Source organism: Antedon bifida, chromosome 4, assembly GCF_963402885.1.
Source record: "Antedon bifida chromosome 4, ecAntBifi1.1, whole genome shotgun sequence".
Classification (NCBI taxonomy): domain Eukaryota; kingdom Metazoa; phylum Echinodermata; class Crinoidea; order Comatulida; family Antedonidae; genus Antedon; species Antedon bifida.
This window is the reverse complement of record NC_136229.1, coordinates 30,801,883-30,817,428: the sequence shown is the minus strand read 5'-3', so window position 1 is coordinate 30,817,428 and position 15,546 is coordinate 30,801,883. Positions and strand designations below refer to the sequence as shown.

General features: G+C 31.3%; 1 protein-coding gene across 2 annotated transcripts in view; it reads right to left on the bottom strand.

Annotated features, from left to right (window-relative positions):
* Positions 1 to 259: 259 nt before the first annotated feature.
* LOC144841561 (ras-related GTP-binding protein C-like) overlaps positions 260 to 15,546 on the bottom strand; it is a 67,927-nt gene continuing 52,640 nt past the window's right edge. For both annotated transcript variants that reach the window (XM_078697967.1, XM_078697966.1), the window contains exons 8-9: positions 10,860 to 11,008; positions 260 to 2,589 (exon numbers count right to left, since the gene is read on the bottom strand). In XM_078697967.1, coding sequence (XP_078554093.1) covers positions 2,423 to 2,589; positions 10,860 to 11,008 — 316 coding nt within the window. In that variant the 3' untranslated portion in view covers positions 260 to 2,422. The remainder of the gene's footprint in view (positions 2,590 to 10,859; positions 11,009 to 15,546) is intronic.

Genomic DNA, 15,546 nt, shown 5'->3' with positions numbered 1-15,546 from the left:
AGATTTGGGGAAGTACTAATAGCATGGTAGCAACGATGTAAAGTCATTCGTTACCGAGTAATTATCGATTATTACATATTTCATGTTTCAAAATTACAAATATCTTGCTTTTTTTTAGTGTTATGCAACGAAGCCCAAATTTTAATGCCCCTCTAAAAACGTTAAATTGTCATCGTTGAAATAAAATCGTCTCATCCATAAATATTCTGAAATATTCCAATAATAGACTCAAAAGATTAAGATGTAAATGCAACAAAAATAAAATTCAAAACAATATTTATTTATATGTAATCGTGTTTCTAAGTAATTCAGTACCCAAAGGTATGTATATTTAATGCTACTAAAATACTGAAATATTAAAAAGCAAGTAATATAATTGTGGGTTATATTACATAGTCTAATATATAGGTTAGTCTTAAATTCCATGGCAATTCTTATTTTCAGTTTTATATAACGACACACTTTTGATAGAAACGTATTCGTCATAAACAAGTTTGTATTGAAATAAAGTTATCAGGTTGGGTTATTCTCATAAAATGGAAGGAAAAAATACTGAAGGAATTTTATCCAGGTATGTTTACATTTAATCCAGCTGTGTATGAATTTCATCCAGGTATGTATGAATTCCATCCAGGTCTGTATAAAATTCATTCCAGTCTGTATAAATTTCATCCAGGTCTGTATAAAATTCATCCAGGTCTTATAAATTCATCCAGGTATGTATACATTTCATCCAGGTCTGTATGAATTTTATCCAGGTATGTATGTATTCAATCCAGGTACGTATTTTATCCAGGTATCTATGGTTTTATCCAGGTATGCATGAATTCCATCCAGGTAAGTAAAAATGTTATGTAGTGCATTGCCTACATAGCTACTAGACATTGTTATACTCTAGGTTGTTACAGCAATGCAGTCCAGAAACCAATGTAGGTAAACACAAATTTTTATGCTTTGAACAACTAACTTTATGATCTTTATGGCACTATTAAATTATGACATTATGACAAATAAAGTAAGTTTAAATTACTAAATGTTTCACAAATAAACTATCTCAAAATTCATCTTTATATTATTATACACTTTCTTATTATATGCGATATTTAGAAACACAAAAATGGTATAAAAAGTTATTTCTTAATAAATTACATGTCAAATCAAAAAAATATCTAATCTTACAATATGACAAACTCCTTTTAATGAGCTGTAAGTATGCAGCAAGGTCTATAATACATTAATGCACTGGAGGGCTACTATGCAATTTGCAAAGATTTGTTATTAGTTAGAATCATTTTCTGAGTTTCAAAAAAAGAGAGTATTGCCTTAATAACCAACTACACAAATTACTTCTTAATCGGATTGGGTATACCTGCTGATAATGTGTTACACACAACAATTTAAATTGACTGAATCTTTATAACTCCTAATATTTTAAACGAGTAGCTATAGCAACTAAATTATTCCTCTACAATAATAATTATTACATTTGACACATAGGAAAAAAACATAGATAATAATGTATATAAAATATTATAAGACAAGCCACTTTAAGATGGTGTTTATGAACAAATGTCTGGTATATGGAACATATTAATCAATCAATATGGAATAAAGCAAATTATGATAAGTCTAAGTTTCAAATATCTCTTTATATGTCAAAACATCACAGAATGATCAGTCATTTTTTAAATACACAGAAGAAAATGGATGACACATATCTAGATTGTATTTTGCATTGATGCAAAATAAGGTTTTAAATGAGGGTCATAAATATATGTATAAACATATGTTCCCAATTCGGTACTCTTAAAACCTTGTTACAATATTATAGATAGTTATATGTAGGCCTAAAGATGAAAAATGCATACTAGCACTACAAAACTAGTACTTAATTATTTAGTAAGAAAACCTCATATCCTATCTACAGTTTAGTTCATCCAAAATGACCACTATCAGCACAAGAACATTTTGACAATCACAATTGTGTGTATTCCTTTTAGGATTTCTAAAAGATACAGTATTCATATTAAAAATTAGGGTAATTTAATGATATCTTAATATTGTAATATAAATCTTGTCCTGTATAGTTTATCATTGCGTTACAATTGAGATACAATACCTCCATAGACTTACCAAAAAAATTATAAGTAGCATGCTATATTAGCAAACTCTGAACAACAATGTTATGACTCAATCAGTATTTCAGATCTTTTTTTAATGATTTATTAAAGTAACTGCTGATCAATCAATCCCCACCAAATATTCTCTGTCTGTTCTTGTTTTTGTAATTTTCACAAAATCTATTTGCGTGGGCTTTCAGGCAGTGTGTTATTCATTTTTGTTATAGATATAAACTGTAAATAAATTGTTTTCTTTTAAAAAATCTTGTATCATCACATGGTCAAATTGGATAACTCCCCTGTCATGATTTTGCTATGATGCCGTTGTTGCGAGTGTTGTCCAGTCCTAAGCTACCGATTGGTGAATGCATCGCGCTGCTTCCTGCGTCAATTGCTTGGCTTTGTAGTCGAACCTCAAACACCTCTTCAATTGCTTTCTTGAAGCACAGGAAGTTGTAATCAATAATACCTGTAATAGATCATGGAGAGTTCGTTTGGTTTATTGACAATTGGCAAATGTTGTTGATATTTAGACACGTACAACATGCATAGAACACACACAAAATCCATGAATGACAGGACAGATATTCCATCAAACTAAGCCAGTGTAACACTTTGTCAAAAAGAAAGTACTTGGACACCAGTTTACCTAGAACGATTTTGAGGGGGTGGGGGCGGTGTGGTAGCCACCTGGAAGTCATCTGCTGAACCAGTACAATATGCCACTACATATTCATATAATATTAGCTTCTATCATAATTATTAATTATGAACAATTGTTGTATAAGAAATGTGAAATAAAGAATAAGTACATAGTATGGAGAAATGATAGCACACGCCTTTTATCAAGCACACGCCTTTTATCAAGCACACGTATGTATATTGAAGAAATTAATATTAGGCCTACATAATTTCTCTTTTCTCTTTCTTTTCCCCTTTTCTTTGGGGGCCTTGGCCCTGTAGACTGTAACATCAATTTCTGTTGACAATGACAAAACAAATGATAAGATAACGACTGTCAACAGCTTAATTACTGAATTCAGGTATTGCTAAAAATATAACAAAAGACATAATCATTTGTACAATTGTGTTACTGTCATTTACAATACATTTTGTTATACTTTTCAGTAAAACACAATAAAGGATTGTCTCTTTTGTGTTCACGTTGCATCATGGGAAGAATAATTGCAAGGTGGGTGGATTATGCATAAAATTATACTGTAGTTTTTTGTGTGTTAGCGATATCATGAAGATACTTCTTTGAGATATCAAGTTCAAGTAAAAAAACGTGTCATGTTTCTGTTCTGAAATAGTGCATATTTACAAATGACCCTGGAAATATTACCCAAGGGAATAATTATTACTCCCCCTAATTAGTAGCAAAGATTGACAATAAGCAATTACTAATACTTTGCATAAAATGCAAGATTTTACTGATGTAGAAGGGTTGGAAACCGCCTAATGGATTGAAATGATACTTTAGGCACATCCAGTTTAATATTTGGGAAGCGACAATAATTATTTTCATGTTCAGTTTATTAGGAATAAGGCCAGTGTGGGCTTGCCTGCTCCCCTTGGTGAACTATAACGTTTTGATGATGCATCCTAAAACGAGCATCAACGGTAAGCAAAAAACAGTGTGTTTGTCCCACTTACTGTAGAATGTGGATCTATTCTGAGCGTTCAACCGTCCGCGTTTTGTATTTACATTTGCTTTTCCGCATAAACGTTACTGCTACCTGTGTAATTTGGCCTTTAAGACAAACTGAATGTCTATATTATAACGCTTCTCATTGGATAACAAAAGACCTCCCACGGACTATGCATGTACAATTGCTGCCTGCAATAATTGATTTCACCTACAGAGAGTAAAAGTCATAAACTTTGCCTTCGCTTTGTAATAACTTTTTTCCCCCAATTTTTCATGAATTTAAATTGTATTATTTTTATTGTTGTTTATTTTTTTTAATTATTTGCTGGTAATTTTTTAAGTTATTAGAATGAGAGAATGTACGACCTGACTTAGAATTGTTTGTATGATGAATAACAAACTGGGGCAGAATAATAATAAATAAGGGGTTTTTTTTCTAATAGAAGCAATGAAGTATATGAAGAGTATTGTGTAATGTGTACATCCACAAAAATAAGGAAAAGTTTCAGACAAAATTAAAGAAATTAAACAGAGATGAAGCAGGAAACATAACAAAAACAATGGACAACAGACCCTGGATAAGTGGGACCCTGGATATGGGACCTTGGATAAGTGGGACCCTGGATATGGGACCTTGGATAAGTGGGACTCTGGACTAAAGGAGTCACAGGATGGCAACCAAGAACAGGAAGAAGACGATGAAGAAAAATGGATGAAGAAATTACATCAAGATATCGAGGAACCTTGATCTTTTCAATAGTTTCCTAGGAGGGATACATCCACTGCCAGTGGATGACATTACATATTATGAAACAAAAACAAACAATAATGGACTGTTCCATAGGTCACTACAGACTTTCCAAACAGTTTTGAAATATTTTGTACATGGGCAGACAAATTGGCAGAGGTAATACTACCTTAAGCTCTGTCTACACTATCAAACTAGTAGATGTGCCCAGATTTGGTAGTGATATGACGTCATCATGTCGATTATAGGCACATCACATTTCTTTTGTCACATAAAGTTTCATAGTGTAGACGTGAGCTTTAAAATACAATTTCTTAGTATCCTGTGCACGTAAACATTTATATTTAAATGTAGGTTAAAAAAAAAACACTACATTATTGAAAGTGTTTCAAATGTGAAAGTTCAGAAGAAAAAAAACCTATCATGAATTCATCAGTGTAATAATAATAATAGCAGAGCGGAGGCATTGCCATTACACACCTTGAATGATTGAATCAATATTGACAACAAAAGTTGAGATCTGTCAAAATTGCTAGCATTATACGGAAGTCAAGCAACGAGAAAAATAAAACTCATGGTTGACGGCAACTAAACAGCCCACTCAATATTAAAGAGACAGAAGACATACACTTTTTTGTTTAATGTATTTACTTTTTGTAGGACATTTATTCAGCATTATGTGACGTACATTGTAAATTGTTATAGACCGTAGAATACCTTTTAGTACAATTGCTTCTGCTGTTCATGATAATATTCAGTAAATGTATTGTCAGGGCTTAGTAATTTGTTCCAACACCCCCTCCCCCCTCCCCCCCCCCCTCTCTCCCCAATTAAACTGTAATAGGGTATGAGACAGTAATTATACAAAATTATATAATAATTGATTTTCTGATGAAGCACTAAGGGCCTGTTCTGACCTACGGAGTTATGCTTTCGTATTGTACGCGGCGTACAACTCCATAGGTCTGAACCAGGAAAAGATTAGTGGAAGCCACCTCGTACGACACTACTCTTTCGTTCGTTACGACAGCTCAAGGTACAAGATTAGTGGACGCCGCTTATGATACGAAAGTCATGCATCAACAATTTTGACCTGTAACTAATCAAATTTACTCCTGCATACCAGATGTTCACCCAAATCGGTGACAATTCAGTTTGAAAAGAAAGCGTTAGCTAGGCAAATCTGAACACTTTGCTGTTACGACGCTGATTATAATATGACATTGCTTGCGATACGAAAGCATAACTCCATGGATCTGAACATACCCTAAGTAGTAGACAGAAATGTTAAATAAGAAAATTAGCACACATATGCCGTTATAAAACCTTTAAAAAAACTGTTTAATACAAAAGAATGTGACACATCAAGGTATTTAAAATGAAATCAATACAGGGTGACAAAGATACACGCACATAAATAAAAATAAATGGACTACTGGTATGTAGATATAATGCCTACATTGATAAATGGATAAAGGGCATGTACATAGTGCAGTATTTCTTGAAGGTTCAGCTTTAATTTAGATAGTCTTCAAGGTATAATTTCATGTAGGTGTACAATTGTTGTTAATTCTGAAAGATTTGATTGATTTATCTGTTAATTTTCTTGTTTAAGACTATTTGAATATTGGTTATCTGAGGTGCCTGAAGCTAAGGTGGTTTCACCTTGTGAGGCGCCTCTGTGCAAAATACTGAATTATAAAAAAAGTGTATGATCAAAAAAGGAAAATGCATTTCTTGTTCCCATACCTAAATGCTGATTAAAATATAAAATAATGTTTGACGCGGTGCTTTTTTGACTGCAGGGCTAATAGACTACAGCACTTATTGAATCATTGAAGACATGTGTGCAATACACTTGATTCTTTGACCTTTAATATCCAACTTATAATTAAGATTTGGAGTATGAATTGGAAAATTGCATATGATCCTTAGGAGAAGATTTAACCTTTGACCATAAATAGGTAATAAAGCTGAGCAAGATATCTCTCCAGAGAGATTAATAAGTGTTCTAGAGAAGGTAAATAAAATACAATGATTTCAAATTACAGAGTACATGGAATTGGTAGTCATTTTAACAACAAAGCCTTAGCTTTAAGCCAAACTTAAACTAAGCCACCTTAAGTTTAGGTAGTAAACATTTTAGTAGAAAACATGATTTCTGTCTCAGGCACTCTAATATGCCTTTTAAGACTTTTTGTTTTTCTCCTTTTAATATTTATTTAAATCTAAATTACTGTCAGTTGGATTATGCATCTAAACAAGAAACTCATTAAATATTCATCATTTAAAAATATCAATTGATAATAGATTTTATTAATTTATGACAGATTAATGCAAGAAAATTTCAAAGAGCACTTTTTAAAGACGTTATGGTTGATGAAACATATGTAACAAAAATTCCTTCAGAAAACAAATTAGTATGAATATAAATTGCTATGGATTCAGGATTTTTTAATTTGAAATGAATACAATACAACCAAAGTGATGTGGATTTGACAAATTCGATAAATTTGATAAATGTATGTAAATATTATAGAGATTGTAATTAAGTAAAAATAAAAAGATGAAAGTTTCAGCATGGTAAAATTTATTTATTTTTTTAACATACAGTACATCTTTAAATTGGTGGCACTCAAGAAAAATTGGTGGAGGAATTTTCAGACTTTGACGATTGTTTGACCTGAAACATCAATTACACATTAGAAACTTGTCATCATTGGACAGTCACTTATAAAAACTGACTTGATTTTCTTTTTTACAGTGCTATGAGCAATGATCGTTAGAATGCCGCTATAAAAATGGGACAATTGATTGATTGAATACATTTTTGCTCTCCTTACATAATCTCAATGACTTCAGTCTAAAGTATATTGCAGTCGTCATCATCATTAAATGCTCTCTAACTACCGTTCACATAAGTTTTTGGTTTGTTTTTTATTGGTCAAAATGCTGCAACAATATTTTACTCCATGTATCATGTTTCTGATATAATTTCTACTAAGTGAATCTATCGTTGTGCTAAGATAATTAGTTGTACACACCATAATAAATATACAACAACTAAATACATCAATAACAATGTTAGTTACTTTGCAAAAATACAGAGTAGTGTGGTAAATAGAAGAGACATGTTATAATGCCACGCCAGATAATTACAATTAGGTAATAAAAATAAAAGCGCATTTCTAAATCCTAGCTTTGGCATCCAGATAATGATTGTAATTAATGGGCTGCAAGCAATACAAGGGAGTTTATATTTTTTAATGTGCTGTTTTAGAAGCAATGTTGATTGCGGCAAAGTATTTTACGGTTAATGCTATTAAGGCGTGATAAAGAAATAAACTACCATAAACCATGTGAAATCTCCCCGGCACTCGTTTGCAAGAAATCGCTTGTAATGATGCATGAAAATCTGGAGTCATTTCACTGAACATTAAGAACAGATACTTAAGTGTGTAATGACGCAAATCAACATAATATAATTGTTAAGTATAAAGTATTGTACTTCCATATCAGATGGCCTGTTTTGATTTGAACTCTTTGTTTTAAACCATAATACCACAGATTGACAAATTACCTTTAAAAAATAGTTACATTATCATTAGATATAAGTTGAAAAGAGTAGACATACAATAACTTTAATATGTTTGATTTGATAATTGTATAGTACAAATGTCTAGAAAATGTAGAAGTAACAAGATAAATGAATACACTAAGAATTAACTAAGCGCCATAATGGTATCATTGAATCTTTGTTTCTGCAATTTTGTCTGGTGCTCAGTACGTTATTTGAAATTGTGTAATTGCTACTGCTAGACTTTAGAAGAAACATCATTTTTATATTAACAGAAATAGAAAATCTAAAGTAGTAAAAGAAACAGAAACAAATAACCAAAATTGGCAATAGAAACACACAACACAAATACTGTAGCAATAAAAACAAACAACATAAATACTGTAGCAATAGAAACAGACAACATAAATACTGTAGCAATAGAAACAGACAACGTAAATACTGTAGCAATAGAAACAGACAACATAAATACTGTAGCAATAGAAACAGACAACATAAATACTGTAGCAATAGAAACAGACAATATAAATACTGTAGCAATAGAAACACACAACACAAATAATGTAGCAATAAAAACAAACAACATAAATACTGTAGCAATAGAAACAGACAACATAAATACTGTAGCAATAGAAACAGACAACGTAAATACTGTAGCGATAGAAACAGACAACGTAAATACTGTAGCAATAGAAACAGACAATATAAATACTGTAGCAATAGAAACAGACAATATAAATACTGTAGCAATAGAAACAGACAACATAAATACTGTAGCAATAGAAACAGACAACATAAATACTGTAGCAATAGAAACAGACAACATAAATACTGTAGCAATAGAAACAGACAACACAAATACTGTAGCAATAAAAACAAACAACATAAATACTGTAGCAATAGAAACAGACAACATAAATACTGTAGCAATAGAAACAGACAACATAAATACTGTAGCAATAGAAACAGACAACATAAATACTGTAACAATAGAAACAGACAACATAAATACTGTAGCAATAGAAACAGACAACATAAATACTGTAGCAATAGAAACAGACAACGTAAATACTGTAGCAATAGAAACAGACAACGTAAATACTGTAGCAATAGAAACAGACAACATAAATACTGTAACAATAGAAACAGACAATGTAAATACTGTAGCAATAGAAACAGACAACATAAATACTGTAGCAATAGAAACAGACAACATAAATACTGTAGCAATAGAAACAGACAACATAAATACTGTAGCAATAGAAACAGACAACGTAAATACTGTAGCAATAGAAACAGACAACGTAAATACTGTAGCAATAGAAACAGACAACATAAATACTGTAACAATAGAAACAGACAACGTAAATACTGTAGCAATAGAAACAGACAACATAAATACTGTAGCAATAGAAACAGACAACATAAATACTGTAGCAATAGAAACAGACAACATAAATACTGTAGCAATAGAAACAGACAACATAAATACTGTAGCAATAGAAACAGACAACGTAAATACTGTAGCAATAGAAACAGACAACATAAATACTGTAGCAATAGAAACAGACAACATAAATACTGTAACAATAGAAACAGACAACATAAATACTGTAGCAATAGAAACAGACAACATAAATACTGTAACAATAGAAACAGACAACATAAATACTGTAGCAATAGAAACAGACAACATAAATACTGTAGCAATAGAAACAGACAACATAAATACTGTAGCAATAGAAACAGACAACATAAATACTGTAACAATAGAAACAGACAACATAACATTTTTTTCTACACAAGTGAATAACTAAACTTTACTGAAACTGCAAAATGGGTATTTAAAAAAAGACTGATTTCATTAGTCTTCATTTTTAATGTTTTTTGGGGACAAGTTTTTCGATTCAAATTGATTTTCTATTGAGCACAAAGATTCCATAAATTACCATTTGAAAACAAAAAGTAATGATTTTAAAATACAGATTTTAGGTCAAAATAATATTTTCAGGAAACAGGTACAATATTATTTTTAAATTGTCAAATTTTAAGCTTCAAGAAAACGAAGGAAGGCAATTGATTCACATACTATTTATATCTTTGCAACACAAACAAACGCTGTTAAATGTCATGTGATCTTCTAGGTATAAATGACAGTATCTTAATTGAAACCAATTAATGTTCGCATGGAATGCTTTGTTTAGTAAATTACCTAGAAAATTGAAATTACTAGCATCACAGATTAAATTTTGCGAGTAATTAATATTCTTAGATGTAAAATCATATTACTATAATCAGTTCCTACTGTGAGAGAAAGCATTGCTAAAATCTACAGTATAGTCTTTAATTTAGTTTTGGTCCAGTCTGCAAGTTTAGAATACTAGCCCAAATGGCTTATGGTTGTACACAAATTTAATTGCTGAATGTACTTTGGCCTTAGTTATAAAAGTAATATTGATATTGAAAATTAACAGCAAAAGGGGCATCAAGTGCATCATTCAAAAATACTCAACAATTTAATTGAGAAAGTCACAAATATCAGAGGGTTGTCAATGTTCATACTGTTCATACACATCCACAGGAGCAACTGTATGCTTATGAAAAAAGGCTAATGATTGATAACATAACCTTTGTTAGGGGAGACACACTGGATCAACATGCATTGTCTAGGAGTCACTTAAAAAGGGTAGGCGAGTGTAGTGTAAGGTTGATGGAGGTGGTTTATGAAGGGGAGCAAAATTGTACAAAAAAAAACAACTATACCCTGTCTATCAAAGTTTCCTTCTCTCAATATACAAACGAGAGCCAGGAACTTGTTGACCTCTTTCAAATACAAGATGGTGGCATTGTTTAGCTTAATAATTGAGCTCGATTCAGCATCATAAGCCTGGTTTTCACTATCCTCTTTCACACTGCAAGAAATAAAGCAAAATAGAGGTTGAATTCATTTACATTATTTTCAACCTTCGAAATAGAAATATAGTGTATATGAAAGAAAAAAAATAGATAATAAGTTTATTTTTTTTTTTTTTTATTCTTTATTTCAAGCCAACAGTGTAAAACACCAATAACAGGTTGAAAATAAATAACTATAAACTAGCTTTAAAAAAGTGTAATGAAATTCTAATTCTCTACTAAACAATGTATTTATTCATAAACATATACAGTAGCTCATTAAAAAGATTCATTATTATTATTATTTATTATATTTCATATACAGTAGCATTTTAAATTAACATTCTCAAAGTTCATTGACCAAATAATTTGTTAAATATGTCTGTTCACACTTTTGGTTGTAATTAATCTTCAAAAACCTACTACCTCTACAGCTGTTCATTAATAATAGGTTTTAATTGCATCTTCATATCTATTTAATCATAACCTTATTAATGTGTAAATTGTAAATCTAGTTTAAAAAATGTAATTTATTGTGTATGACCAAACACCGACTCGATACACATGTGTTATTTGAACTAACATGGGTTATAATGTATTTGCAATGTATGATAAATTGTCAGTTGTTCGTATACAAATAAATATGGCAGGTGCATTATGTTAAGGTAGATCCGGAAACTACATACATCAAGTATACATGATTTATACTTGTGATAAAATTATTAGAACTTAAGAAGATAATCAATACACAGTACTATTCATCAATCTGAGCATGATATATTAAGGTTTATGTAATGTAATGAAAAATATATCAAGATTGTTCTATTATTCTAAATGTTTATAAGACAGGAAAATTATCCATGCGCATGATAGATATGATGTACTGACTTCTATTCTTACAAACATTTCAATGCAAAGGAACACACATGTAGAGGAAACTTTTAAGAACATGCGGATTGAATAGAAACACTTCCTGAAAGGACATGCACTTAAGTAGAAATACTTTCTTAGGAACACACTCATTCAGAAGAAACACTTTCTAAGGAACACACTCATTCAGTAGAAACACTTCCTTAGATAGACACTCATTCAGTAGAAACACTTCCTTAGATAGACACTCATTCAGTAGAAACACTTTCGTAGAAACACACTCATTCAGTAGAAATACTTCCTTAATAAGGAACACACACATTCAGAAGAAACACTTTCTAAGGAACACACAAATTCTGTAGAACACTTCCTTAGACAGACACTCATTCAGTAGAAACACTTCCTTAGATAGACACTCATTCAGCAGAAACACTTCCTTAGATAGACACTCATTCAGTAGAAAAACTTTCTTAGAAACACACTCATTCAGTAGAAATACTTCCTCAGATAGACACTCATTCAGTAGAAACACTTCCTTAAGGAACACACACATTCCATAGAAACACTTCTTTTAAAGAACACACAAATTCAGTAGAACACTTCCTTAAGAAACACACACATTCAATAGAAACACTTCCTTAAGGAACACACACATTCAATAGAAACACTTCCTTAAGGAACACACACATTCAGTAGAAACACTTACTTAAAGGAACACACACACATTCAGTAGAAACACTTCCTTAAGGAACACACACATTCAGAAACACTTCCTTAAATGAACATACACATTCAGTAGAAACACTTCCTTAAAGGAACACACACATTCAGTAGAAACACTTACTTAAAGAAACACACACATTCAGTAAAAACACTTCCTTAAAGGAACACATGCATTCAGTAGAAACACTTCCTTGGAATGCACACATTCAGTAGAAACACTTCCTTTTAGCAACACACACATTCAATAGAAACACTTCCTTAAAGTAACACACATTCAGTAGAAACACTTCCCCTTATAAGTAAGAGATATTTTATAAAGAACTTCTTTTAGGGATAACTTTGGCTTCTTTTAAATATAAAAAGAAGAAGCCATTCCATGTTAGGAGAACTTTACTCATCATGTCATACCAGATACTCTTTCGGCCACTTTCGGAATTTAAGTCAACATAAATGTTAGATTTACTTTAAAGGAATTAAATTTGTATTGAATAAAGTTGAGAGATTATAAGCATGAACCAATGAATCACTAAATACATCTATTTTCATCACTTTCTCCTAACTTCCAAGTACATTAAACTGTAAAGCATTCCATTTACATTATGAAAACCAATTGAAATTGATAACCAGATATAAATTGGGTATTCATTTCATAATTTCTCGATTAAGATTGTATTTCAAGTCACATGTCCATCAAATGTTTGCCTCAGGTGACAATCGTTTTTTTTCTAATTTGAACATAATTAGTATGAAGATACTGTAGGTGTAGAATTATTTGTATTGGGTCAAATTTTTCTACTTGAGCAATCAACTCTGGGCAGAAAAGGCTTGTTTTTCATGTATTATTATTATAAAAAAAACAACAAAGAAAAAGCCGTTGAAACATCAGTGAATTTGTATTGATTCAAATATGAATACCAGTAGTAATTTTTGTCTTGATCATTTTCCAATACACTACCTGTTTAACTTTAATCACTAGAAATAAAGACTGACCAGTAGTTCCCAACTTTCTGTTGAATCCTGGTTACATTTTTTTTTTCAAAAAGTTTTTGACAGAGTTTAAATTACACAGACTTTAGTAGATAATGCAAAAGGTATGACTAATAACCTGTAAACTTCTCCAAGCAGGTTTATAAGTAAATTTTATTGAATTGCATTAAGTTCCCATCTCTCATAATCAATGTTTCATGTAATGAAGTGTGAATGTGAATGTATAACATTTTACAAAAATAGCTACCATATCCTCAACTAATGCACACTTATAAAAGCATAGTAAAAGTTGATTAGTGTCAACCTCATGGGATTAGGTATCCAAGATTTAAAAGGCATCACAACTAAGTCGAATGAACGAGCAGTTAAGGCTCAAAGGCCCACAAACCAAAGTCATAATATTGTTCAAGTCTATACTCGGCCATTAGTTCTGGTGGTAGAATAAGTCTTCTCGCATATAACAACTTAAAATGAAAGTCCAGTGTACATATGTGCACTCCAAACTCTGAGCATCATTTGTGATGAGTAGGGGTTACCCCATGTTCTGGTTCAAATTTAGTCGTGTTGTGGGGCCTGCTGTTTATAACAGGTTCACCTGCACCCTATTCCCCTAGCTTTGTTTTGAGCTGCAATAGAGATCATCACAACAAGAACTAAACCACTATTTTATGAATGAATGAAACAAACAAATAAAAAACACATTCTCTATTTTGTTTTATACACACCTACTGTAAAGAGAAACTTTACTACAATTTATTTCTTTCATCTGGAATTGAATGTTGATGATTAGGACACACAAATCACTCGGATGTTGGTCCTGGTTATAGATGACACGCACACTACAAGTCAGTTTTCAAATGCGGAATAGTTACCAGCCTTGTGTTACAAAAAATTCTCAAAAACTGTGTGAACATGCAACAAACCATTTAATAGAATTGTTTACACTTGGTGCAACAGAACTATAGTCGTATATTTAAACAAAAATATTATAGTATCAAGAAATACTAGAGAAATTAACTTGATATTGCTTCAGATGTAATAAATACCCACGAGTCTTCAGATATATATGCGATATTCAAATATATTTTCGAAAATAGGAAGTATGATAGATATATCTTCCCAAGACTCTTGTAAAACATATACTAAATGCCATTATAGTGCTAATTTATGTATTTATTCACAATATATTACCAGGTTGACACAATCAATAAAAAAGATGTGTTTTCTCTAGGGCTCTTGGTAATACATAATTGAGCACATGATACTGCTAGTGCACTGCACCTTGCATTATCTCAGTATCAGTATGCATGCATTGTCATGGTTTCTCTCTTTTTCCATTAATATTTGCCAATCCCATTTCATCTTTTCATCTGCATACTATATGAATTAGTGACTTTAAATATTGCCATGTTGAAGCTAAAAAGAGTCGAAGTCAGATCTGGGCAGATACAAAAGTGGAAACACTGGCAGAAAAAAGCTGACCTTGAATTTTGAGTCTACTTTAAATTAGGCTTTGAGAGAATCTGGCCCTGCTGGCATTCTTAGATGATTTGTTTTAGAAAGAAAATGAAAAAAAATTAAAATGTATGATTTTGAATTAATCTTCTAAAAAATTGTATTTCTAACTTGTAAGGTAAAACGAACTATCTTATTCTCCGATTGTATCTTTAGTTTGATTGAATCTTACATGCATCAATGAGAATATCCATAGGCGTTGTACATTTGTTCATTAGTTAATGACTATGTTACATTACATTTCTTTCCTCTACAGAACGTATCATCAGAAACATATCCCTAGGTGTAGCATTCCAATATTCTTCCAAAAAACTCATTTACTTTATTAATCCGTGCTTTTGAATAAGCTGTCTTTGCTGATGTTACAATATTAAATTGTAGGAAGCTTATGATTTGTGAATAGCCAAAGACTAATGCGCCAATCATCATTATACAGCTCTGGTACACGCATGAATTTTAA